Source organism: Hylobates moloch, unplaced genomic scaffold (assembly GCF_009828535.3).
Source record: "Hylobates moloch isolate HMO894 unplaced genomic scaffold, HMol_V3 SCAFFOLD_1, whole genome shotgun sequence".
NCBI classification, from domain to species: domain Eukaryota; kingdom Metazoa; phylum Chordata; class Mammalia; order Primates; family Hylobatidae; genus Hylobates; species Hylobates moloch.
Genome location: NW_026652276.1, coordinates 203427611 through 203455311, shown reverse-complemented (window position 1 = coordinate 203455311; position 27701 = coordinate 203427611). Strand labels below are relative to the sequence as shown.

Below are 27701 nucleotides of genomic sequence, written 5' to 3'. Positions count from 1 at the left end.
AAATGGCTAAATGATACATTCAAAAATGAGCAAATTATTCCATCAGGAAGGAAGACAAAACCCGCAAGTGACTAATAAACAGAAGAGAATATTCTTAGTCCTATTGGTAATAAGAATTGTAAACTCAAATAATAGTGAAATACCACTTCTCACCCATCAAAGTTGGCAAAAAATAAAAAGATTTAAAATACCAAGCTTGGCAAAGATGTATTAATATTATATCTGGAGTGCTTATATACCACAGGTATATATAGTATGTACAAATTGGAAAGAAGCTAGGCAACATTCAGTAAAGATGAAGATCTGCGCGCCCTACAACCTAGCAGTTCCACTCCTTGATGTGGTACTAGAGAAGCTGTCACATATGTGATCAAGAAGACGAGACGTACAAGAATGTCCATCATGGCATTGTTTGTAAGGACAAGTGAAAAATGAAAGTCATCACTAGGATAGTGGTTAAAGTGTGACAGTTCAAGCAACAATATTTATATCAAGATGGTTAAGCATCAGAAACATTGAACTTTTGGGGGAGAAAGTTGCAGAATAATATGTATGATATATTCATATGAAGTTTGGAAACACGCAAAAAGTACTTGATGTTGTTTATCAGTTTTCTTATATGTGGTACACGTTTCAAAACGTCATGGAAATAATATAATAAACAGAAAAGTCATCATGGTGTTTATCTCTGAGAAGAGAAAGGAAATTGTCTTGGATGAGTATATATAGGCATTAATTGAATCTGTCCTTTAAAAAAATACATTTTAAAGCATATATATCTCTAAGAAATTACCATTCAACAAAACTGAATGATGAACATATACATGTTAGTGTATTATTGTACTTTTCTTTATGTTGGAGATATTTCATAATATTTTAAGACAATGCTGTGTAAAATAGCTTTATGAAAGAATAGCGAAACTTTGAACTAAGTTATTTTTCTAGAGTAAGAGAAAGGACTTCTTTTTAGAACAAATACAATTGGACTGTTATTGTTTACTTCTCAGCACCCCCACCTCCAACCCCTTAACCGTTACCCCCAAAAACACCCACACAATTATACCTTTTAACACAAGGAAACTGAAACCTTTAAGATATTACCAAAAAATAAAAACACTTATGGGAGCAACTGATTTTCATTTGTAAACCTTAGACATATGCAAGGGAGAAAGTAAATTTATTGACTGTCTGTAAGATGAGGAAAGACACTAGGAAAATTTAGTATAGCAAGAACCACAAGTATCACAAGATACTGGTCTCAATCTCTCCCATTAAGGCTTAATGTTTTATTTTTCAAAATAGAAATAACTTTATTTTTTCTGATTTAAAATAATGTATATTCTTTTAAAAAACTCAACACTGAAAAAATAAAATAACCTATCATTTCACCATCCTGTGATAATCACTGTAAATATTTTAACATATATTTTGATTCATATATATAATGTTTACCCACAGAATCACACTCTACATTTTTGCTTTTAAATTGCTCTTTATGTTATATCTTAGAAATGTTATATCTTAGGTTAACATGTTAAGAAAAAAATCTGTCACGTCTCTTTTAATGGCTCATAGTATTATCCTATATAGTCATGCCATAGTGTATTTTAACCAAACCGCTTGTATGCAATACTGCAGTGAACACAATGCATACACATCTTTGAGTACTTCTCCATTTGTTTCCTTGAGATACGTTCCTTGCTGGACCAAAGGAATGCATAAAAAATAGCCTTTTGGTACTGTATCAGTAAGAGTTCTCCAGAAAGGCCAGCAGGCTGGAACTCCAGCAGAAGCTGATGCTGCAGTGTTGAGGCAAAATGTCTTTTTTCAGAAAACATTAGTTTTTGCTCTTAGGGCCTTCAGCTGCTTGTATGAGACCCACCCACATATCGATGATAATCTCCCTTACTTAAAGTCAACTGATTGTAGATGTTCACCATTTCTACAAAGTACTTTCCCAGCCACATTTAAATTAGTGTTTGATTAAATAACTGGATACTATAGCCTAGTCGTGTTAACATGTTAAAAAAGTGAATAAACCTCTGACAAAATTGATTATAGAAAAGAGTACAAATGATGAAATGATATATTAGAAAATGAACAAAGTATTTGATCAGGAAACTCACAGGAAAGAAAACCTCAAATGTTTATCGAATATAAGGGAAAATTCTCAGTCCTATTGTGATGGGAATTGTAATCTCAAATAACTGTGAAAGTATTTCCCACTCACCAAAATTGGCAAAAAAAAAAAAAAAAAAAGATTAAACATAACCACACTTGGCAAAAATGTGTTACATCTTTGTACCTATGTATAATGTGATGTATGTAAAACATAAGTATATCATAGAACCTGTTGCCAGATGGCCTTCCAGAAAGTCCACACCAGTTTTCATTCCATCACCCACACTGTGTACTAGTAACCATTTTCATTTTTGCTTATCTAATCAGCATTTTTTCTAATGAAGTGTTATCTTTGTGTTAATTTTTCAGTTTTAAATCCACAATTTGTCATGCAACTTAGTGGTCTCTAGCATAGTAATTTTCACAATGACCTGCGCCTTTTACTTTGTAGAAGAGCAGAGAGGAGCAGAGAAAAGAGCTCTTCTTTTCTCAGAACAGAAAATATATTTTCTCCTTTTAAAAGTTACAGTGTTGATCCCTGCATCTTACACCTGTCACTACCTCAAACCTCTCTTTCTGGCCTCAGGTACAGAGAGTGGATGTGAAAATAAAAAAGGGTAGTCATCTTTTGCCTGTTTTTCTAATATGTGTTCTGAGTTTTCCCTGTTGATTTATAGTTCTTTGTATTTCTGATGTGAGTTATTGATTGAATATATGTTTTGCATGCATCTTCTCTTAGTCTGTTGCTTTGCCTTTTTTACTTTCTTCACGATACCCTTTAAATGAAGAGAATTCCTTGATTTTAATGTAGCCCATATTTTCTGTTTTTCATAATTGGTTTATTTTGGGGTCCTATTGAAGTAATCACTGTCTATTGAAAGGTACTATGTTTCCTTAGTTTCATTTTATGTTTAAAAACAGAAAAAGGAAATAATTAACATTAACCAAGCCCAGGTAACAGAAAGAGACCTTTTCTCTACAAATAATTTTTAAAAATTAGCTGGGCATGGTAGATGCACCTGTGGTCCAGCTATTCAGGAGGCTGAGTGGGGGGATCATTGGATCACCAAAGGTGGAGGCTGCAATGAGCCATAGTCGTGCCAGTGTCCTCCAGCCTGGGTGACAATGTGAGACCCTGTCTCAAAAAAGAAAAAAAGAAAAAAAATACACTAACCAAACTATTTTCCATGGACTCTGTGTTGTAGGATATTTTGCAATTTAGATGTATATCCACCAAACAGCCTTTTCTCCTGCTGGGAGCAGAACCTCCCTCTATCTCTGTTGGGGGACCTTGTAAGAGTGTGCCTGTTGTAGCATCTAACATCTTTGCTGCATACACGAGCTCTTGACCCAAACGGGGCTAATGAAACATTCCCCATTTACAGTATTTTGTTCAAATATGGACTTGTGATCCAAGCAGACACACTCAGATAGGTGACTTCAAAGCAGCTATGGTTCTAGTAAGACTTTACCACAAGGAAATGAGGCCAATTTCAAAAGACAAGAAGAATTAAGAGGCAGACCAGATCTTGGCAATGTTGTCACTGGCTGCCCCAAATTTACTCCATCCTGGCCCTGCCTGAGGTTTTCATTATGTGGCCATTAAATTCTCAACTTTTAGTGAGATTTATTTTTATTTTATTTTGCTTTATTTATTTATTTATTTATTTATTTATTTATTTATTTATTTTTGAGATGGAGTCTCGCTCTGTCGCCCAGGCTGGGGTGCAATGGCGTGATCTCGTCTCACTACAACCTCTGCCTCCCAGGTTCAAGGATTCTTCTACCTCAGCCTCCCGAGTTGCTGGGACTACTGGTGTGTGCCACCATGCCTGGCTAATTTTTTGTATTTTTAATAGAGATGGGGTTTCACCGTGTTAGACAAGATGGTCTCTATCTCCTGACCTCGTGATCCGCCCGCCTCAGCATCCCAAAATGCTGGGATTACAGGCGTGAGATCTTTTTTCACTTTGTTAAAAGTCTTGATATAAATATGCTTGAAAATGTGGTCCCATGTTTATGTAAATCTAGGACTACTCCTAATCTTACTCTTAGAGATTTATAGCCTACGTTAGCATATTAAAAGCTGTAAGAAACCATGAAGTAAAAGAAGGCTATTTACCTTCTTAATAGGCTAATGATCTCAAACATATCAACATGAATACTTATTTATGGTGCTTCTATTAATATTGAGCGGCAAATCATTGTCTTGGGGAATGCTGTATCATAGGCATAGAAGACCCAACAAATGCAAGCTGACAAACGAAAGGTGCTTGAATCTCTGAGCTAGGTTTTGAAAAATGCTAAAATTTAATAATTTATGTGCAAATTATGTTATATTTTTAATTGGGAAAAGAGTATTTTGATAAAGAAAAAAACAAAAGTTAAATTTGGTAAATTTAATGTGACTAATCTGTAAACTTTTTTTTTCTCAAGCAGGTTAGCCAATACACCTTTGCTATGTGCAGTTATAGAGAAAAAAAGTCTGAACCACAAGAATTAATGCAGCTTGAAGGCTATACTGTGGATTATACCGATCCCCACCCAGGTAAATCTTAATTGAGTCACTTTCCCTGCCATGTATGTATGCATGGAATTCTTATAAATACCCTGTGTCTGTTCTACAATTTAAACCCCTCTGGATGAATAGGGTGCATATTTCACTTATATACCTGGGCAAGACTTTATGAGATTCAAATTATCTCTTTTGGAGGGCTTGTATTTTTAGCCATATTTCATCATATTTATTATTATTTTAGCTCAAGGTTGAAATGTGTAAAATTCACTGTCATGGAATAATTATATGAGATATTACAATGTTTTCAGAAACTTCTTCGCTGGAAAGCAAAAGTTATAGCGGAAATAGGCAAAGAAATGGCAAATGAATTACTATAACTACTAATATTCTCCCCAACAATACATTCTTGTAGTTATTAATACTGGAAAGAGTATTGGACACCTGATATTTAAAAAATTGAATGAATATTAATGACATTAATATCTAAGATCAAGAAATGTAGACATTAATAAACATAATGATTAAATATTGGTGAATAGAGATTAAGAAATAGAAATTTATGATTATATTAACAAATTGTTCACTTAAAATGCAAAATATTATCTTCTGTGAAAGAATTTTATAAAAGATAACATACATGCAATATGAAATATCATTTTTGTCTTAATCATTATATATTTTTCCCATGTATAGAATAGCAAATATGCCAACAGATAAAACTTCTTTCTCTGGCATGAAATATCAGATTGTGCTATGCATTTCCATGGAGTGTGTTTATATGTCTTGTAGAATGATACTGTGTCATGGACTGTTTCCCTAGGTTATTTTTTATTTCTGAGGTGATATGGGAGCTTAACCATTTTGTTATTGTTTTTCTTCAAATCTTTTGATTGTGGATTTGATCCTTTAAACTAAGTATTCTTTAAAACATTTAACTGCTAATATCAAAGCCATTCTTTTCCATGAGGTCAGTTAGTGAATGAGACTAAAATCTGCCAATCCTATAAATTTTTAATGATGTCTTTTTGTTTCCTCCACAGGCCTTCAGGGTGGTCGTATGTTCTTTAATGCTGTTAAAGAAGGAGATACTGTAATCTTTGCCAGTGATGATGAACAGGACAGAATATTATGGGTTCAAGCCATGTATAGGGCCACAGGTCAATCATATAAACCAGTTCCTACAATTCAAACCCAGAAACTGAATCCTAAAGGAGGAACTCTCCATGCAGATGCTCAGCTTTGTAAGTTTTGTTAAAAAATAATTTGATTATCAATTAATAGCCTTAATAAGATATAAAATTGAGGCAAATTTGTTCAGTATTATAGTTTACATCATTAATTGATTCCTAATTAAATGAATATAGTTCATATTAGTGGTCATATAATCAGTTATCTAATTTTTCACATAAATCTGGAGTAAATGGTACATGTGGTTTCCAGTCATGGATTTGTCAAGCATTAGGGTATTTCTAGAAATCTCAAGAGCACGTAAGAAAATTCTCCAAAACTTCTCAAAGGAAAATTTATTTTAGTTTATTATGATTTTGACTTAAGTCTCCTATAGATATGGAAAAAGTATTGCAAAATCAAATTTGCTTTGATAGGATTTCAGAATACCAAAATGATGAATCATTACCTTCTAGAATTGTTCTTAATACCCCAGAAGGATAATAGGTCTATTTTTTGTTGTAGATCGATAAAAATAATAAGTCATAAAGCCAACTTTTTTTCCCCTTGTACCTTAAAGATATGTCACTTTTTGAATGCTACCTTAAGTTGTTAAGAACTAAATTTTTAATTTTAAATGACTGATGTTTAATAATTATGGAATGATGGTCAAAACATCTTCAAACATAGCTTTGATAATCACTAAACCAAGTGTTTTAACTTGTACTTCTTTACAAAGCTTATCCTGTTTTACCTGTAATAAGTATTTGTCTTTAACTTTCAGCTCAACTTGTGGCTTTTTATTCTTGAGATTCTTCTCAAAGGGAATAACATCTTGACATGCATTATTTTCTTCTGCTTTTCATGCATCAAGTAACTATTCTCTTTTCTTTTTAGATACCCTTCAGTATCATTTCTGGGCATCCTAAACAAAGGCACTTTAGTTCAAATAATTAAATGTGAACCATGAGCTTTTTATTTCTTTATTTTAGAAACCACAGACCATACTTATAGATTATCGTAATTATTTGGGGGCTGTTTTTTGTATGTAGTGAAAACTATTTAGGAATATTATATATTAATTTTTTCATTGATTTAAAATTTCTTCTTTAAAATTAGTAGCATTGTCATCTTAAAAGGTAAAATAAAATAAAAAGAACACATTCTGATGTTTTCCCTGTATTTGAAAATTTAATTCGCTGCTTCCGCCTTCCTCTCACCCTCCAGGTAATATGCATAGAGTATGGCACAGCAGATAACAGTGTTTCATCAGAGCTAAGGTGTACAGAAGTGTAACTTTATTTTTCTACAATTGAACATATCTTAAATTTTAATTTCTAATGTTGCCAAAAAACTTTAACTCACTAATTCAAAACAACTGAGTCACAGATTAAAATTCAATTAATTTAAGATTCTTCCCCCCACTCTTCTTCCATGTGATCCATAGTAAATTAAGTTTCAGAGAGATTACATAAAACTGTGATATCGTTGAATGTAGCATCTAGCCTAAGACTGTTCTGTGTTCACATGGCCTTAGGCATGACTTCTGTCATTGGTTTCATTACTTATGTGCTGTATGCACTGCTCGTCACCATGGACCTGCCAGGGCACCTGGCAATGAAGTCCATGTAGTCTGTGTCCTCCTTGGATCAACTCCAGACACCTATGAATTCCTTACATCATTTTCATCAGATTCTTGCCACAGCGGTACATAGTAACTTGTTGGGTATTCCCCAGCTATACACAGGGGTGCTCACTCAGGCATTTCTCTTGCAGCACATCTCTTATCCACTCTTCTTTCCTACTTCAAGTGCGGAATTGGGTATTTATCCCTGGGCTGTGCCTGCACAGGGCATCAGAGTATAAGACTCCCTCAACCCTGGGTAGAACTTTTTTCCTCTGGAGCTCTGTTCATTGCTCACCTCCAGCACAACATTAACTCAAGTCAAATCTCTTCCCAAAACAATTTTCTTCCATCCAGTTGATCTATGTTTTTTTCCCTCCGAGTTTTGATTCTTGTTGAAAACCAAGTTTTTATAAATTTGTTTCTTTCCTCTCCATAGGCCAGTCTCTGTCCCTTCCCCTATAAGCTACAGTTCTACAGCATTTAATGTGAATTTCCTGTGTTTTTCATTTTGCAAATTTGCATTTTGTATGTGCACATTTAGCGTCAATCTCATAAATGGTTTTGTATTCTTTATCATATTCAGTCTTACTGTTTTTGTTCATCTCTGTGTTTTTAAAATTTGTCCATGTTTTCATGAATACATCTAATCTCATTCTTCTGATTACTGCATACCATGTAAGTGGGCTTCTGTCTTATGATACCTAGTCAATGGCACATTTTATTTCTATTCATTCCTCCAGAGATGGAAACGTAGAATGCCTCCAGATCCATACCTATGTAATGTTCAGTTGTCTCAGCCATGACTATGAAATATCCTTTCATTTATTCAAATCTGAGTCCTTTACATTTTAATAATTTTCCATAGAGCCCTTTTTATTCTTGGTTAAGCTAATTTCTAAGCCTTTCATACTTTCCTTGCTATTGCATCTTATATTTTTTATTATATTTTCTAGTTGACTATTGCTCATATAGAGAAATGCTATTTTCATATGCTTTTTTGCTATCCATATTTATTCTTTGGTTATGTATCTCTGCACATACCTTGCCTAATTTGTAATTAGGCTATTTTCTTATTGGGTTTCGAGAGGTCTTTATACAGGCATACCTACGAGATATTGTGGGTTCAGTTCCAGACCACTACAATAAAATGAATATCTCAATAAAGTGAGTCATACAAATTCTTTGGTTTCCCAGTGTGTATAAAAGTTATGTTTGGCCGGCGCAGTGGCTCAAGCCTGTAATCCCAGCACTTTGGGAGGTTGAGGTGGGGGATCTCTTCAGTTCAGGAGTTCAAGACCAGACTGGGCAACATGATGAAACCCTGTATCTACAAAAAATACAAAATTAGCTGAACATGGTGGTACATGGCTATAGTCCCAGCACTTGGGAGGCTGAAGTAGGAGAACTGCTTGAACCCGAGAGGTGGAGGTTGCAGTGAAATAGCACCACTGCACTCCAGCCTGGGCAATAGAGTGAAACCCTGTCTCAAAAAAATAAAAAAAAAAAAAGTTATGTTTATACTACACTGTAGTGTATTAAGCATGCACTAGCATCATGTCTAAAACATAAGTTTAAAATACTTTATTGCTAAAAATACTAACAATCACCTGAGACTTCAGTGATTATAATATTTTTCCTGCTAGAGGGTCTTGCCTCAACGTTGATGGCTGCTGACTGATCAGGTTGCTGGTTGTTGAAGATTCGTGTGGATGTGGCAATTTCTTAAAATAAGACAAGGTTGAAGTTTGCTGCAGTGACTGATTCTTTCATGAAAGATTTTCCGGTAGCATGCGATGCTGTTTGCTATCATTTTGCCCAAAGTAGAACTTCTTTGAAAATTGGAGTCAATCCTCTAAAACTTTACCTCTGCTTTATGAACTAAGTTTATGTAATATCCTAAATCCTTTGTTGTCCTTTCAACAATGTTCACAGCATCTTCACCAGAAGTAGATTCCATCTCAAAAATCACTTTCTTTGCTTCACCCAAAGGAACTAACTTCTTATCTGTTCAAGTTTTATCATGAGATTGCAGCAATTCAGTCACATCTTCAGGCTCCACTTTTAATTCTGGTTCTGTTGCTATTTTCATGACATCTGCAGTGACTTCCTCCACTCAAGTCTTCAATCCCTTTAAGTTATCCCTGAAGGTTGGAATCAACTTCCTCCAAACTCCTGTAAATGTTGATATTTTTACCTCCTCCCAAGAATCACAAATGTTCTTAATGGTATTTGGAATGATGAATCCTTTCCAGGTTTTCAATTTACTTTTCCCAGATGGCTTATAGGAATCACTATATATGGCAGCTATAGCCTTATAAAATGTATTTCTTAAATAATAAGACTTGAAATTTGAAATTACTCGTGATCTGTGGGCTGCAGAATGGATGTTGGGTTAGCAAGCATGAAAATGATATTAATCTCCTTGTACATCTCCAGCAGAGCTCTTGACCAACTAGATGCTGTGTCAGTGAGCAATAATACTTTGAACAGATTCTTTTGTTCTAACATCAGGCCTCAGCAGTGGACTTAAAATATTCAGTAAACTATGCTATAAGCAGATGCACCATCATCTGGGCTTGTTCTTTCAGTTATAGAGCACAGACAGGGTTGATGTAGCATAGTTTTTAAGGGCTCTGGGATTTTCAAAATGGTTAATAAACATTGGCTTCAACTTAAAGTCACCAGCTGCATTAGCCACTAACAAGAGAGCCTGTACTTTGAAGCTTTGAAGCCAAGCATTGACTTCTCTCTAACTGTGAAAGTCCTGGATGGCATCTTCTTCCAATAGAAGATTATTTTGTCTACACTAAAAATCTGTTATTTAGCATAGCTAACTTCATCAATGATCTTAGCTGGATCTTTTGGATAACTTACTGCCATTTCTGCATCAACCCTTGCTCTTTCACCTTGTACTTTTATGTAATAGAGATGGCTTCTTTTCCTTAACCCTAATGAGCTGACCTCTGCTGGCTTCACAGTTTGCAGAGGCTTCTTCACCTCTCTCAGCCATCATAGAGTCGAAGAAAGGCAGGGCCTTGCTCTGGATTAGGCTTTGGTTTAAGGGAATATTGTGGCTGGTTTGATCTATCCAGACCATTCAAACTTTATTCATATCAGCAATAAGGCTGTTTTGCTTTCTTATTATTTGTGTATTCACTGGAGTAGCAATTTTAATTGACTTCAACAACTTTTCCTTTGCATTCACAACTTGGCTACTTGGTGCAAAAGGCCTCGCTTTCAGCCTATCTCGGCTTATGACATACCTTGCTCACTAAGCGTGATCTTTTGTAGCTTTTAATTTAAAGTGAGGGAGATGGGATTCTTTCATTCATTTGAACACTTAGAGATCATTTCAGGTTATTAGTTAGCCTAATTTTAATATTGTTGTGTGTCAGGAAATAGGGAGGCCCAAGAAAAGGGAGAGAGATGGGGAACTATCAGAACACATATAACATTTATTAAGTTTACCATCTTATATGGGTGTAGTTTGTGGCACCCCAGAACAATTACAATAACATCAAAGATCACTTTTCGCAGATGACCATGATAGATATACTAATAATGAAAAAGTTGGAAATACTGTGAGAATTACCATAAGGTGAAACAGAGTCATGATATGAGCACGTGTTGTTAGAAAAGTGGCACCATAGACTTGCTTGACACAGGGTTGCCACGAACTTTCAATTTATGAAAAACACATCTGCAAAGCACAATAAAATGAAGTTTCCCTGTGTGTTCTGAATACAAGATGTTTGTCAGATACGTGATGTGCAAATATTTTCTCCTAATCTATGGCTTGTCTTTTCACATCTCTTAATAGTGACTTTCAGAAAAAAAAAAAAAAAGAAATTCTTAATTTTGATGAAGTCCATTTTATCAATTTTTTTCATAGTTGTGCTTTTGATGTTATAACTAAAGAATCTTTGCCTAACCCAAATTGCAAACATTTTCTCCTTTGCTTTTTTCTAGAAATTTTACAATTTTGGCGTTTACATTTTACAACCATTTTGAGTTAATTGTTGTATATGATGAGAGGTATCCATCAGTATTTATGGATGGCATATGGATGTCCAGTTGTTCTAACACAAAGAGTTGAAAAGATTATCATACCCTGAATTGCCCTTGCATATTTGTGAAAAATCAATTAACTACATATGAGTTTATTTCTGGGCTATCCTTTCTTTGGTCAGTTTATCTATCTTAATGTTATTACCACACTGTCTTGATTACTATAGCTTTGTAAATCTTACAGTCAGGTAGTTCAAGTCCTCCGAATTGATTTCTCTTATTCAAAAGTATTTTGGCTATTCTATGTCCTTTGAATTTCTCTATGAATTTTTAAAATAAGTTTATTCACTTTTAATTGACAAATAATTGTTTATATATATGGGGTACAATGTAAATTTTTAAAACATCTTGACATTCCTTGCTGGAGATTTTACTGGGAATGCCTTCGATCTATATGTCAGTCCTTGGAAAATTTTGGAAAACTGACTTCTTAATATTGAATCTTCCAATCTGTGAATACAATGTATCACTTCATTTGTTTAGGTAGTCTTTAGTTTCTCTTTGGGATGTTTGTAGTTTTCAGTGAACAGATCTTGCACATCTTTTGTCAGATTTATTTCTAGGTATTTCATCTTTGTTGCTTTAGTAAATGGAATTTTTTATTTCAGTCCAATTGTTTTGTTATCTTTGTGATTGCTTTAGAATTTAAAGTATACCCTTTAAATTTATTATACATCTTCATGTATAGTATGCAAACTTTACAATAGTAAACTTCTATTTCTCCTCTCTTGGCTTTTGTACTATTCTTGTCATATATTTTACTTCTATATATGTTGTAAAGCCCACAATACATTGCTATTATGATTATTGCCTTAGACAATATCTTTTAAATAAATTAAAAGTGAAAGAAAAATGTTATGTACATGTCCATTTTGTGCATGTCCATTATGTACATGTTATGTACATGTACATTACCATTTCCGGTGCCTTTCATTGTCTAGTATAGAAATTTTTACTTCTTGAAGGACCTCCTTTGACTTTTCTTGTAGTGCAGATCTACTGGTAATGAATACTTTTAGCTTCTTCATATATGAAAAAAAGTCTTTATTTTACCCTCATTTTGAAGATATTTTTCTTTTAGTACTTTAAAGATGTTGCTCCACTTTCTTCTAGCTTGCATTTGTTTCTCCAATGAGAAATGTGCTGCTATTTTGGTTTGTTCCTCTATAAATAATGTCCTTTTTTCCTCTAGCTGCTTTAAAGATTTTTCTCTTTGACACTGTTTTTGAGCAATTTGATTATGATGTGCCTTGGTATAGCTTTCTTCATAAAAATGCTTGTTCTGAGACACAGTTAAGTTACTTGGAAACAATTCAATCCTTTCAAGCTTTGCTTTCAAGTTTTGTTAGGGAAGACTAAGCAGTGTTTAGTCCAGGATGCATTTTCCCCATTTCTGGACCAACATCTTTCTTAATACTCTAACTGATAACCTGTGAATTATGAGCTTTTATATTCTTGCTGCTGAAAAGCAGTGCTATTCTAGACTGTGTGAGTTTGGGGCACTGTCCTCTCGAATCCTTTAGATTGCTTCTTTCCCTTTCTACACATGCGTGAGCTGATGGGTAGTCAGCTGAATTCTTGGGGGAGCCCTTCTGCAGATCTTGAGAGTCTCTTGCTGGGCAGCTCTCTTTTCTCCAGTACTCTTTCCTACAAACTCCAGTTACTATGACCCTCCTGAACTGTCAGTTCCATCTTTTGAACTCAGGGAGACCACTGGGCTTTTCCTGGGTTCCTGTTCCTTGTGCCATGGGCTATAGAGTTTCTCCTGGCAGTAACCTGGAGTGACTGTAAGGCTCACCTTGTTTCCCATCCCTCAGGAATCACGTTGCCCAACGTGCAGCGTTTAATAAAAATTTTGTAAATTTTTTTCGAATACTTAGTTCAGGTAGGAGGTTAAGTTTATTCTCAATTATGCCATCGTGACCAGAAGCAGAATTTTTTGTAAGTTGAAGCATGGTTTCTCAATTTCAACACTATTGACATTTTGGGCTAGATAATTATTTGTTTTGGGGCAGGGAGTGGAGTAAGAAACTTTTCCTGTGTATTATGTAATGTTTTACAGCACCCCTGTCCTCTACCCAATAGATATCAATAGTCTCCCACCTGGTCCCAGGTCAGACAACCAAAAATATCTCTGGACATTGCCAAATGTCCCAGAGGGTAGGGTTGCAGTTGGTAAGGAATTGCCCCTAGTTCAGAACCACATAATTACAGTGACTTAATAGCTATTTTATTTTTTTTTTAATCATCATCTTCCTTCACTTGTGTTCCCATATTTTTTCTTAACATCCTGAGTGCAAGGAATGCCCGAAGAATATGCTGAGCTCATGGCTATTGTTGCTTGCACATAATGGCAAGAAAAGTGGGTAGGAGCCACTAGCATAGAACTTTAAGACTGTGGCTGAATAATACAGAATTTTTTTAGACAGAGTCTGCCTCTGGAGAGAGAGGGAGTGCAGTGGTGCCATCTCGCCTCACTGCAACCTCTGCCTCCCAGGTTTAAGCCATTCTCGTGCCTCAGCCTCCCAAGTAGCCTCCCAAGTAATCTCAGCAGCTGGGATTACAGGTGTGTGCCACCACACCCACCTAGTTTTTGTATTTTTAGTAGAGACAGAGTTTCTCCATGTTGACCAGGCTAGTCTCGAACTCCTGACAGGTGATCTACCGGCCTCGGCCTGCCAAAATGCTGGGATTACAGGCATGAGCCACTGCACCTGCCTGTAACAAATAATAACAAAACCTTTCTATTATTCGATATCAATTTATTGTCAAGGCAGGACTGATCAGGCTATGGGATTCCCATGCCTCAGCCTCCCAAGTAGCTGGGATTACAGGTGCTACCACACCTGCCTAATTTTTGTCTTTTTAACAGAGATGGGGTTTCTCCATGTTGGCCAGGCTGGTCTTGAACTCCTTACCTCAGGTGATCTGCCCACCTCGGCTCCCAAAGTGCTGGGATTACAGGCATGAGCCACAGCACTCAGCCCTATGATCTGTTTCTAACAAAACCTTTCTGTTATTTGCTATCAATTTATTGTCAAGGCAAAATTGATCAGGCTATGGGAACTGAATTTACTTGTTATAACTAAAAAGTGAAATTGTTTCAATTTGTTAACAACAGCTGACTTGTATTCCAGGCTGCTAGTAAAGTTTTAAATCAGGGCAGACCTCTGCTGGTGTGAACCTGGGAGGCGGAGCTTACAGTGAGCCGAGATCGCACCACTGCACTCCAGCCTGGGCAACAGAGCAAGAGTCCGTCAAATAAAAAAAAAAAAAAAAAAGGAATGATGAAAGGAAGAAAGAAAATGTTCTACCTCATCAGAATGAGAATAGTGACCCTGAACTATCAGAGAAATGCCATGAATTACTCCAGAGAGTAGTTCCATCCATAGTATTTTCCTCCCTCCCTTGACTTACATAATCAATTTTTGTTTTCTTTCCTGATGATCTTTTAGAAAAACAGCTTTTAAAGTCACGAGTAGAAATTGAGAAAATAAAAGATTAAATGTCTAGTTGTATAAATATATATGTTCCCAACCCATTTATATATGCTTTGTTTCTCATTTCTTTGCTGGCCTGTAGCTGGTAAAGGTCAGTATTTTCATGATTTTTTAAATTAGAAGTTTTTAAAAATTTTTAATGATACAATGTTTGAGGAATATCATGATCTTGTTTACAGGATCAGTCCCCTACTTTCTAGCCTAACCCAGAATATTTAAGTTAGCTTTATTGATTGTGAGACAAAAAATGTCTATCACAACAAAAAAAGTAGAAACAACCTAACATCTACCATTCATACAGGCACAAGGGTAATAGCCACGAAGGTGTTGTAATAACATGCAAAACAAATGGTCAATATATGTTAAGTGGCAAAAATGCTAAGTTATACATGCGGTATTATTTTCACTACATAAAAAAACACCCAACTGAAAGAGCAAAATATGGGTAGAATTACATCTAAAATATTCAAGGGATATGTTTTATTGGAGGCACTAGTTGCTACTTTATTTCTTCTATATTTTTTCTTCGAAGTATGTATTTTTATTTATTTTTCACAAACCCAGTGCTTTAGAATGAAGTATAAATCTTAAAACTTAAAAAGAAGCTTATTTTTTAAAAAACTAAGCATACCAATAACTAGGAAAAATAAAAAAAATTATAAAATCTAACTTACTGGAAGATAACCTTATCTTTTTGGGACATTACTAATATGTATTTATAGATTTCTCTAATAAGCACATCTATTCCACTTCTTTTTTTCTTTGACTCTCTGGATATATAAAAATTCTAAGAGAAGAGGGTGAGCTGAAGGAGTGGGGATGAGGCTGGTAACCAATTTTTTCACTTAAAATATAACGTACTAGAGTTGCCAGATTGATGGACATTCTTTGGTTAAACTATCCTTTGTTCTCTCCAACCAAAATGCAGTGCACACACCCTGGTTTTCACTGTCTCTCAATTATATATGTAACATAATACAATGTGTGTGTCACATAATACAATATGAATAGTAGCATTTGTCTTCCAATAATAAATTAATATCAAAAATGAACCAGAAAAGCTGCCATCTGTTTATTTTTAAGCTAAATATTTTTAAATTATTAAATTGAAATATAAACTAACATTTAATTTTGTGAACTTATTTTCATGATTGATCTAATATGTTAAATTTCACACTTCATTGGGAAAGCATTTGTCTTTCTTTTACATTGAACATATTATTTCTAATAAATGTTCAATATTGGTTTACTTTGCTTATTTGTAATTCTAGGTTTCTGTGTTGATCAAAATTGTCATCATGCAAAAGTATTACTTATGTGTTATTTGCTGCGGAAAGCAAGATATGTTAATTCATATATCAGGTCTTGAATCAATTTAACCAAAAGAAGCTAAGCAGTTATTTGGGTCAATAATAAAGGTGTGAACAAACTCTTTTGCTTTTCAGCAGAAAGTATGTATACATAAAACATGGACATACTATTCAGGCTGATCTAGGTAAAATTTTAAAATATTAAACTCTTCCTATTAAAGCCTACATGGATGGTATAAACAGAGAATTGGCACCTACTTTGCCGTGCCACTTTTAACTTCCTGTAAATTTTCAAGCTGTATGGGAGTTTTGAATTATAAGAAGCATATAATCAGATGTGAGTAGTGGTAAATGCAGCTACAGGTGAACTCCTAAACATAGGCCAGTTTTAAATGTAGGACAGTAAATCGTATTATATTTCAAAAGGGTCACTTGCTTCTTAGTTCAGCTCAGTGTTTTGCAGAGAGCAGTCTTGGCTGAAAGCACCCTTTTAGTCCTTTTGATACTAGAGTCCCACTCCCAGACACCAGAGTGACCCCAGAATGTAAAAAATGGCCTCCTTTTCTCATCCAGAGTGCCCCTTTACCTTTTTCTTTCCCTTTTCCTTTTACATCCATGATTTCTCACAATACTAGGAGCAGCAACAAATGCAGTACCATGAGAATTTGTTGCAAAGAAAAAAGAAGTATTTTTTAATATATATATATATTTTTTATTATACTTTAAGTTCTAGGGTACATGTGCACATGCTGCTATAAAGACACATGCACATGTATGTTTATCGCAGCACTATTCACAATAGCAAAAAAGAAGTATTTCAATTTTGTTTTCAATCTCACATTCTCTCTGACTTAGATGCCTTTCTTGGGATTTGAATTCTTGAGCACTTAAGGGGCAGGTGGTGGTCATTGCCCACCAAAAAGCTCCTCACTGATAGTCCTCACATCATTTTCTATGCCACCTATTTTCAAGTCTGTATTACCTATTTAAGTCGATACCGTCAGCCTACTTATTCTTTCCTCTTAACTTCCAACAGCTATTATCCTAATGAAAAAAATTAATTTTTAGGTTTGACTTACATAAAGCCTCTATAACTTCTTAAATCTATAGCTAATAATAATCTTTCTCAATTTGGGTTTCATTCCATCTACTGTTATCACACCTGGTGACAGTACCGCCTAAAGACGCTCGAGCATATATCCAACTGTTGCCATAGAAACTCCACCAGTATCCTCAATTACCAGGTTCCACATCTGTAGTTAGTCCATAGGTTAATCATCACAATTTATGACAGTTTTGCAGTATAATGCTTAAGCTCATAGCTTGTTGGTTTGTTTTGATAGTTGTCATATTGTTTCAGAAGACAGATTGAACTGAAATTTTCCATTATCAGAGAAATCTGAGTAACACCATGAATGATTTTCTGTTTAAAACTAGTCACCATAATGTTGTGTTATAGTAACATTAATTGAAGATAATCCAGTATAACCCAATTTTAAAGCCTTGGATTTGGTAATTGACTAAAAAGCATGTTTTGCATTTGATATAGATGATGACTGTGTCTCTCAAGAGTAACATATGGGTATGTTATACCTGTAGAAAGCTGTGTGAAAATATATCTTTATAAAAATAAGAAACTAGATAATATCTTCATGATATCTGGTTTTCTATTTTACGTTAGTTCATGAGATAACTTTAAAGTGAAGGACGGCAGGGAGGAAATGGGGAGATGTAGGTCAAAGGATACAAACTAGCAGTTGTGTAGGATGAACAAGTCTAGAGATCTAATGTACAACATGACAACTAGAATCCATACAATTGTACTGTTAGTGATTTTTGTTAAGTAAGTAGATTTTAGCTGCTCTGTCACAAAAAAGTAGCTACGTGAGATGACAGATTTGTTAATTTGCTTCTGTATTGTAACCATTTTACTATCTATATGTATCCCTTAACATCATATTGTAAAGCTTAAATACACATACACACAATTTTATTACTAAAAAAGCATTTCAGCTGTATTACATCTGTTTCACTCCTCCTAGCTTTGATGCTATTGTTGCCTTACATTTCACTTTACAGTTTTGTTTTTGTTTTTTTTGTTTGTTTGTTTGTTTTTTGATGGGGTTGTGGGTGACGGGTGGGATGGGAATGGAGTCTCACTCTGTAGCCCAGGCTGGAGTGCAGTGGCACAATCTCAGCTTACTGCAACCTTTGCCTCCCAGGTTCAAGCGATTTTCCTGCCTCAGCCTCCCAAGTAGCTGGGATTACAGGCACCTGCCACCATGTCCAGCTAATTTTTTGTGTTTTTTAGTAAGAGACAGAGTTTCACCATGTTGGTCAGGCTGGTCTCGAACTCCTGGCCCTAGGTAATTCAACCACCTCGGCCTCCCAAAGTGTTGGGATTACAGGCATGAGCCATCGTGCCCGTCAGTTTTCAGAAATGTTATAAACACTTGTATACATTGCTATTATTTTGTTTAAAACAAGGGCCAGAGGGCCAGCAAACTGAAACTGAATGCCTGTTCTTGAAAATGAAGTTTTATTGAAACACAGCCTATCTACCTACCTCTCTCTCTCTCTCTCTCTCTTTCTCCCTCTCCCCCAGCCCCGCCACCCCATTTCATTCAGGGAGGTCAAGACTGTTACTTTTTTATTTATTTCTTCCATAAATTCATGGAAACTAAGACTATACTGCCACACAGTAATGTAGTTTTGCATGAAATGTTCTGAATGGTGCTGATCTGATGTAGAAAGAAAGAAGTAAAAATGTTTGGTCTTCACAGCCTGTGTTTTAAAAATAGAATGATTCCTAAGAACACATTTCACTTTCATAAAATTACAGCCCTGGAGAAATTGAAGGTTGTTGATTTTCTTAAATAAAAATTTTAGTGGGTTTGTTTGCCTGTCTGTTTTTTCCGAGTAGAGTCTGTATTTGGGACTCAAAATGCTATCATTAATATCATTTTTATCACCAATGGTAATTGTTTGAAAAGTAATTTTCCATTCATGTGTGTCATTTGGAAAGACTTGTTACCTTAGCAGTATATGGTTTGGAATTGTATTTCCTGATAAAAGTACTTTATAAATTTACAAAAATATGATTTAATTATAGAAATGAACTATAGATCTTTTTTCAGAAACACATTTTTTGTTTAAAGATTGTATGCCCATTTTTTAGTTGCTTCTACACATCTTTATAGTAAAAGAAAGATTTTTTTTACTTTTTTCACAGGAAAAAGGTCTTTTTCCTGTGAAATTTATCACTATCCTGTTCTCAACAGATTAACCATTAATGGGCATTATTTTTAACTCCTGTTGTAACCTTCTCTGGTGAAAGAAATAAGGTATAAAATTTAGCAGATGTTTTATAAAACTAGTAATTTAGTTTCATAAAAATGATACTAAAAGAATTTTTTGCTGAGATGAATGGAAAAATGAATATTCTAAGATACATTTTTTAAAATACAAAATCTTCCTATTTTACAAAATGTGTGATTTGCAGTTTTAATATTCTGCCTCCTATTCATCTGATATTATTTCACACTACATTATCATATATTTAACTTTATATTAAAAGACTCAGAAGAATAAAATACAAAAGTTCAGTTGTATATTAGTTCAGGAAAAGCTGTTTTGTGTTCGTCCAGTTAATTTATCACATGTAATGTATTTAGTCATTCAGGTAATTATTAAATGTAAAGGTATAAGTATGATACTTTCTCCACAGATTATAACCTTATACCCTACACATCAATAAGCTGCCATTCATTGATTACTTGCTATATTCACCTTTTCCTATCTGTCATTGATGTGAGATGTACATTAGTTTGTGTATCATTTTTTAGTTTGATTCTGAAGACCCTTCAGCTTGAATTATATAGTACTTCCATCTACAAATATGGCTGAAAGTTGAACTTGACATGGATCAATATGATCTGGGCTAAATATCTAAATGTGACTGATTATGTTAGCATCATGTCCACAGATCAATATTGAGTTTTATTATGAGTCTGACTCTATAATTGGGTTTAATCAATAAACTTTTGTCTCTTTTCCTTTACAATTTTAAGATTGTACTATATAGGTTTTACAAACTACACTTAGCTTACATTTAGGACTCTGCTTTTCTTATGATGACCAGAGAGAGATCTATCTGTGAATTTTAAGGAACAATGGAGCTTCAGTTTTACCATTGTGAGAAGAGTCCACTTTTATCTTGATAACTGATTGCTTGCTCAGTATGTGCTGTGTTTCTAACAGAGCTAATGTAATAACACCCCAGCACTCCTTTGGGGTAGTGTGTGGCTTTTTCTCTCTATACTTAGTAAATAACTCACATTGAAGACTTTGACAAAACATACCATTAATGAAAGCAATCATAAAAGCTTGCCTTTTGATAAACCCGCAGGGTCTACAGGCGTTGAAAGATGCAATCTGGAAAGAACAATAAATTTGGGCCTTTGATTGAAGTGCCATTTGGGACGTTATGCTTTGTCTGCATATTTGCACAAACATGATGCTCCCTTTTTCCTGTCTCTTAAACTTGAAGCTTGAGAGCGCTCATTGCCATTTTTACATTAGGGATGGTCCCATTAAAAGCTCCATACAAAAAGAAGACTGGAAGTGATCCAGCTGAAGCGTGTGTGTTCAATTCTGCCCTAGTTTGCCATTTGGAAAGCAGACTCTTGGGCATCATTGCTGTTTTTTATGAATAGATCTTGGTTCTTTTCTAGTCAATTCCATCAGTAAATGGAGATTTAAAATACCTTTTCTCAGAGTTGGAAAATAAGATTATTCCTCTGATGGATATTAGAAATGGCTTTGAATGGAAATGGAATTACTGCATTCTAAATGATTTATAGATTTTTTGCTGTCATTTTTACTTAGGCTTCATAAAGTTTGCAATTTATGTTAATATGCTGAACTCTTGGCATCATATTTCATGTGATAAAAGGTAGTCTTCTGTTTGAGTCATGCATTTTGTGTTCTTCACAACCTGTATCTGTCCATCATTAAGCCTGAAAAGTAAATATACTGTACATGCTTTCCTGAATTTACAGATGCAGATCGTTTTCAGAAACATGGCATGGATGAGTTTATTTCTGCAAACCCCTGCAAGCTTGATCATGCCTTCCTTTTTAGAATACTCCAGAGGCAGACTTTGGATCACAGACTGAATGATTCCTATTCTTGCTTGGTGAGTACAAGTCTATCTATCTAGTCCCCTATAAGTTGGAATAAAAGATTTTAGAAAGTGAGAACTACTTGTTATAAACCAGCATTTTATTCCTGACTCATTTAATAATGGTAGTTGAAGTGAGGGATAAAGGATTCCAATCGATTGCTTCCCAATTTGAAAATTATACACTTGAAGACCACTGCTGTGCCACTCAATAGACAGGAGAATAGACTCAAATAGATGCTAAACTGTGGTTTATCAGTCCCTTTAAGGAAGGCTCAGTGAAAATAGAAGGCTTTAAATAAAGATTTTTTAAAACCTCTGTTATAGGACGTACAGAGATTTTAAGGTTGAAGTTCTGTTCCCCAGATGTTGACACCTCACATTTCTCTCTTTTGTTCTTAGAAGGACAACCTAAGTGGCAGGGGAAAGAAAGAGTGGAATTAACAATATGACAGGAGCTATACATAACAAAGGAAAGTTTTAATTTCATCTAGCCATCCAAAGTATAACTTGAATTCCTTGACAAAAGGAAAAGAGTGAATTAAATTGAGTAAACTGTTTCCTGGTATATGTTGAAATTGTAGCCAAAATTTGGGATATGAAGTATAATTTATTTAAAAGGAATGTTTGACACCTCAGAATATGGGGACTAAACTTTATAACCTAAAAATTATGTGTTTTTCCAAGCATTTACATTGTCAATAGCAATTCATCTGAAATTTTTGCAGCCAGAAAATGCCTTTTTCTATCACATTTTAATCTCTTGGACACTGAACATAGTACAGGTTGAATATCCCTTATCCAAAATGCTTGGGACCAGAAGTGTTTCAAATATTGAATTTTCTTCAGATTTTGGAATATTTGCATTATATGTACAAGGTGAGCATCCTTAATCCAAAAATCCAAAATCAATTTCCTTTGAGCTTTGTTAAAAGAAAAACCTTAGCCTAATTAAGTTTAACAGAGTTTAATTGGGCAAAGAAGAATTCATGATTCAGTCAGCCTCCCAAGCCAGAGTAGGCTTGGAGACTCCGGCGCAGCCACGTGGTGGAAAAAGCTTTATAGACAGAAAAAAGGAAAGTGACGTGCAGAAAACAGAAGTAAGGTACAGAAACAGCCAGATCGGTTACAGCTCAGCATTTGCCTTATTTGAACACAGTTTGAACAGTTGGCCACCTTTGATTGGACAAAACTCAGTTATTGGCACAATAGTAGACTATAGTGTATTTACAATTTCATTTAGTTTATAATTCACGATGTATAGAGAAACCTTTAGGCTGAACTTAAAATATGTAAGGAGGCAGCTTTGGGCTAAACTTGATTTAAAAGCATCATGCAGATGCTCAAATATTTTGGATTTTGGAGCTTTCCAGGTCTAGGACTTTTGGATTTGGGATGCTCAACCTGAAACTTCATGCAATAAAGTTACATTCTGTTTAAGATTTCAGACAAAATGCCCCCCTCCACCATTGGAGATACTTCAGAGAGGAAGAAGTGAAACAACTTATTGCCACGCTGACACTAACAGTTCATTAATTCATTTATAGATTGTTTATTAAGTATAATTTAAACCTGATCCAACTCAAACTTTACAATCACGTGGAGAGTAAAACATATCATCTCAAAATCCTATTCTATCTTTTCATGGACAAACACATAGAGTGAACATCAATAAGGGATAGTGTCCTCTTGGATTCCACTCAAAGATATTATTCAATTATCAAAAGCTGTTTTGATTTTGTTGATGACCCCCAGTGTAATATGGAGTCTGAGGAGAATGCTACAAGGTCTTCCACTGCACCTAGAGGAGAGTGAGTTGATTTGCTTAGAAAGTGTTTTGGAGGCAGATGACTGTGAATATAAATCATGGCTCAACAACTGATTTGCAATGTGGTCTTGGACGATTCACTTAACATCCCTGAGCTTTAGCTTATTTATCTGCAGCATGGAAACCATATAAATACCACACCTGATGGTTCTTCTCTTACTCCTTTTCTTTTCTTCCTCCTTTCCTTTATTGCCTTCTCACCTTTTTCTCATTATTCTTTTATTTCTCTTACATGATTACCCTGCCCCCTTTTAAAACTCTCTATACTCCCTTCTTTTATTTTACTATCTTATAAATCCATATAATTCATCAAGATATTTTATAAGCCAGCTCCACCTGACCCTGTCTTCCAGGTTTAGCCTCATAAACTGCCTGCTGTGTTCAGGTGGCATGCATGCACACACATACATTCTAACATCTCATTTCAGGAGGAAAAGAAACTGCTAATATAAAGCATTAACTCTGTTATATTGTTCATAGGAAGACAAACAGAATGAGAAAAATATCCCAGATATTTAAGTTCCCAAATAGTACATGTATACCGCTGCTAAACTTAATGACATTTTCTTTTAGTTCACTTTATAAAACTTTTCCTGAGCAGGAAATTTCATCTATAATGTCATCTTTCTTTTTTTAATTGATTCATAAAGAGACTGAGATTTTTGGAGTAACACTCTTTGTGTGTGATAATTTAGATCCTATGAATAAATTTGACTAATTTTGAATGACAGTGGAGAAGCACAAGTTACCCATGCCTTGCTGTGACAGTAAAAAGAGAATAGCATTAGGTTGCCAGTGTCCCAAATCAGTTTCAAAATTGATGACATTAGCTCTTCATGAAACATACCACTAATAAAATAAATGTCAAGATATTTCATGCAGCTTCTGCTTATAAGGCCTAAAAGTGTGTTCAGGAAAGCAAATCATAGTATAGAAAGAAAAAACATGTATATCTATTCTTTTTTTATTTTGCAGGGATGGTTTAGCCCTGGCCAAGTCTTTGTGTTAGATGAGTACTGTGCCCGTTATGGTGTGAGAGGCTGTCACAGACATCTCTGCTACCTTGCAGAACTGATGGAACATTCAGAAAATGGTGCTGTCATTGACCCTACCCTGCTCCATTACAGCTTTGCATTCTGTGCCTCTCATGTGCACGGCAACAGGTATTTTTACTTGCAAATACAAAGTGAAATGTATGGGGTTGACTATGGAAAAGAGAGAAAAATGTGCTTTGCCATTATCACCTAGTAACAGATTTTAAATAGCAAACACTTCTTACGAGGAAAAAAAAACGACAGAGAAAAAAGTGTGCATCAATATGCTGTTGATTTAGGTGGGCTACACTTTATGTTTCTTTTTGCTGGTAAAGCCACTCGAAAGAGAGAGAAAAAATACGAGATTAGAAACTGCCTTTTAATTCTTATATACCACCTAGTAGTAGGTCTGAACAGCCTTAAGTATCCCTTTGATTCCTATTGTAATGCATACATGTGCCTGGGTAGGATGTGTTGATAGGTCTGTGTGTAACTAATGATCATTGCTTTTCCTCTGTGGAATTAATTTTCACTGATAAAACAAGATAAAAAATGGGGTTTATGTAGAGTCTCTTCTCAGCCGCTTCCCTAATCCACACTTTAGGAACAAGTACTCTTGTTTTACCAAGATGCCAAAAAAATTCCCTAATGTTGGCCTCCACAGCTATCTATTTCTGGGCTTAAAAATCTGTCCATATCATGCCACGTGTGGTGGCTTACACCTGTAATCTTAGCACTTTGAGAGGCCGAGGAGGGTGGATCACCTGAGGCCAGGAGTTCGAGACCAGCCTGGCCAACTGAGTGAAACTCCATCTCTATTTAAAAATATAAAAATTAGCTGGGCGTGGTGGTGCATGTCTGTAATCCCAGCTACTCAGGAGGCTGAGGTAAAAGAATCGCTTGAACCCGGGAGGCAGAGGTTGCAGTCAGCCAAGATCATGCCACTGCACTCCAGCCTAGGTAACAGAACAGGCTCTGTCTTAAAAAATAATAATAAAAATAAAAAAAAATAAAAACCTGTCCATATCACTCCCCTTCTCTTAATCTTGCTCAATACATATTTGATGAATGAATGAATGACTTCATTATTTGTGTTAATGTCTCTTCCATTAATGGCCGATTAACTTTTTATTCATCTTTTTCTTTTCCCTCCTATCCCCAATTTGTGAACATCAATATTCTCTTCCCATAGTGCCCCTTAACATTCTCTTTTTTACATTTCCATTGTTTATCCTAATTCTGGCCTTCATTTTTTTCTGGCCTATGTATCTGAATTTACCTCTCTACTACCTTTTTCTTTCTATAGTATTCTACCAATCAGTCAGAAAAAAATTATAGAATAACTTTTACCACACTCTTTTTCAAAAAGCTTAAGTGATTTTTGATTATTAAATTAAAAATAGATTCCAAGTGATAGCATCAACATTTTCCCATTACCATCCTCTTCCATCTACCCATTCTTATCTCCACAAAATTTTACCGCAAAAAATCTGTTTATTCTCCATGTTTTTCTTTTTTCCAGTTTTAAAAAGTCAAATATCACAAAACCCATCTTAGAAGACTTCAATTAACTCATTCAGACATTAAGAACTTTTTATCTGTACTTATCTCATTACCTTTGTCATATATACTTACATGCTAGATGTGTGTACGTGCACACACACACAGACACACACCTGCTTCTGTTCCACTAGATCATATTTTAAAGGCAAAAATCAGTTCTCATTCGCCTATTATCCTCCACGTACCTAAAACAGTGTGTTGCATTTTGTAGGTACACAATAAATATCTGTTGAAGTCCCCAGTGCTGCCATTTCTCAGCCTACAATAAAATAAGATTGATCCTTGTCTCACAGTCTATTCAGGTTTTCACTTTATTTTGGAGCCCAGCCTTGATTTGAAATTAGGAGGATGTTGCCGATTTTAGTAGTTTTTTTCCCACTGTCTCACACTCAACCCTCTGCACTTAGAAAATGTGGGGGTACAGGGGTCAGTCAGGGTGGCTAACTGTTGATAGGAGCTGTTTTACTAAAACTGTCTCTTGTCTCCTGACTCTGTCTCAATTCCTTCTGACTAGGGGATATCAAAAAATAGACATTCCAGAACTAGGCAGACCTCTAAAATGCAAGAGGATGAGAAGGTTTCAGTGAAACAGACAAACCCAAAGCAAATTGTATAATCAGAATATTTTATTCATCCACACAGAAAGGTAAAATTAAATTGGGAACCTAAAGTGGGAAATTCAGCTAATGTGCCCCCAAAATATATGTGTTTGAGACACATTGTAATGGAAAGTTACTGAGGCAACAAGGAGCTACTGCTGCTGCCTGGGAGGCAGCCTGATTTGACTCTCCTGGTTGCCATAGTTACTTTTATTCTGTAAAACTATTGTTTTCTTTATAATGATACTCTGTAATGTGTAATTCAAGGTATGTTTATATGTTCATGCATATATTATCTTTAATATTGCACATGAAATCCACTTTCCCAAAGTTTAAACTGTGTACACATTCAGGTATCTCTGGTAGTGTTTTAGAATTGAAATTTGAATCAGTCTCTGATTCAGCATTGAGGTGTCATATAGCTTAAGAAGAAGAAAGGAAGAAATATAGAGTTGAGGGAAATTTGAGCCTCAATTTAGAATAGAAATAATCCAAGATAAGCTGAAAGTTATGACGTTTCCTGTGACGTTTACAGTCCAACAGATGTCATTCAGAAATACTATGCTGCCACAGTGAAAGACCAGAAAGAGGCAAAAGATCTTCACTTGAATCCCGGCTCTGAAATTTGCAAACTGACCCATGTTCAACAAATCACTTAACCTTTCTGAAACTGAGTTATCATACATAAAAGGGGCAAATACTAATGTGAAGGTACTACATAATTATAAAATACTATCAGTATTGATTACTCCTACTATTCTAATATATTTTCCTTTGCCATTTAACCCAAGAGGATGTAAATTGTGAGATGAAGAAAAAAGTAAAAAATATGTAGTTAGGACTGTACCTCATGCTAAGTAGAAATATTTCAATGTGTATGTAATTATATTCCTAATTTCTTTGTTAATGGAATATTCAGGTTTTGGCAACCTCCCCTTGTGAGAGTGTGCTTCTCTTATGTCTGTGACATCTGATATTTATACAGACTTTCGTTTAAAAATACTGTCAATGTCAAGTCTGATTTTTCTACAGTGTTTGCTGTAGTCTTATTTTATGATCATTTTTACATCTGTCAAGACACATATTCAGAGAGTCGTTTTGCTCATTACCTGAACTACCTCTGTCATAAATTCAAAAGGAGAAAAGATTTCCTTTTGTTATTGACTGAAGTGAAGGACAACAGT

At 35.0% G+C, this 27701-nt stretch overlaps 1 protein-coding gene across 5 annotated transcripts in view; it reads left to right on the top strand.

Annotated features, from left to right (window-relative positions):
- The window catches only part of CADPS2 (calcium dependent secretion activator 2), a 572316-nt gene that overhangs the window by 391511 nt on the left and 153104 nt on the right, over positions 1–27701 (top strand). For 3 of the 5 annotated variants that reach the window (XM_058426272.1, XM_058426266.1, XM_058426275.1), the window contains exons 10-13: positions 4558–4669; positions 5680–5880; positions 21372–21508; positions 24297–24484. In XM_058426272.1, the coding sequence (XP_058282255.1) occupies positions 4558–4669; positions 5680–5880; positions 21372–21508; positions 24297–24484 (638 nt within the window). The remainder of the gene's footprint in view (positions 1–4557; positions 4670–5679; positions 5881–21371; positions 21509–24296; positions 24485–27701) is intronic. The other 2 variants (XM_058426274.1, XM_058426269.1) reach the window with 1 other exon arrangement.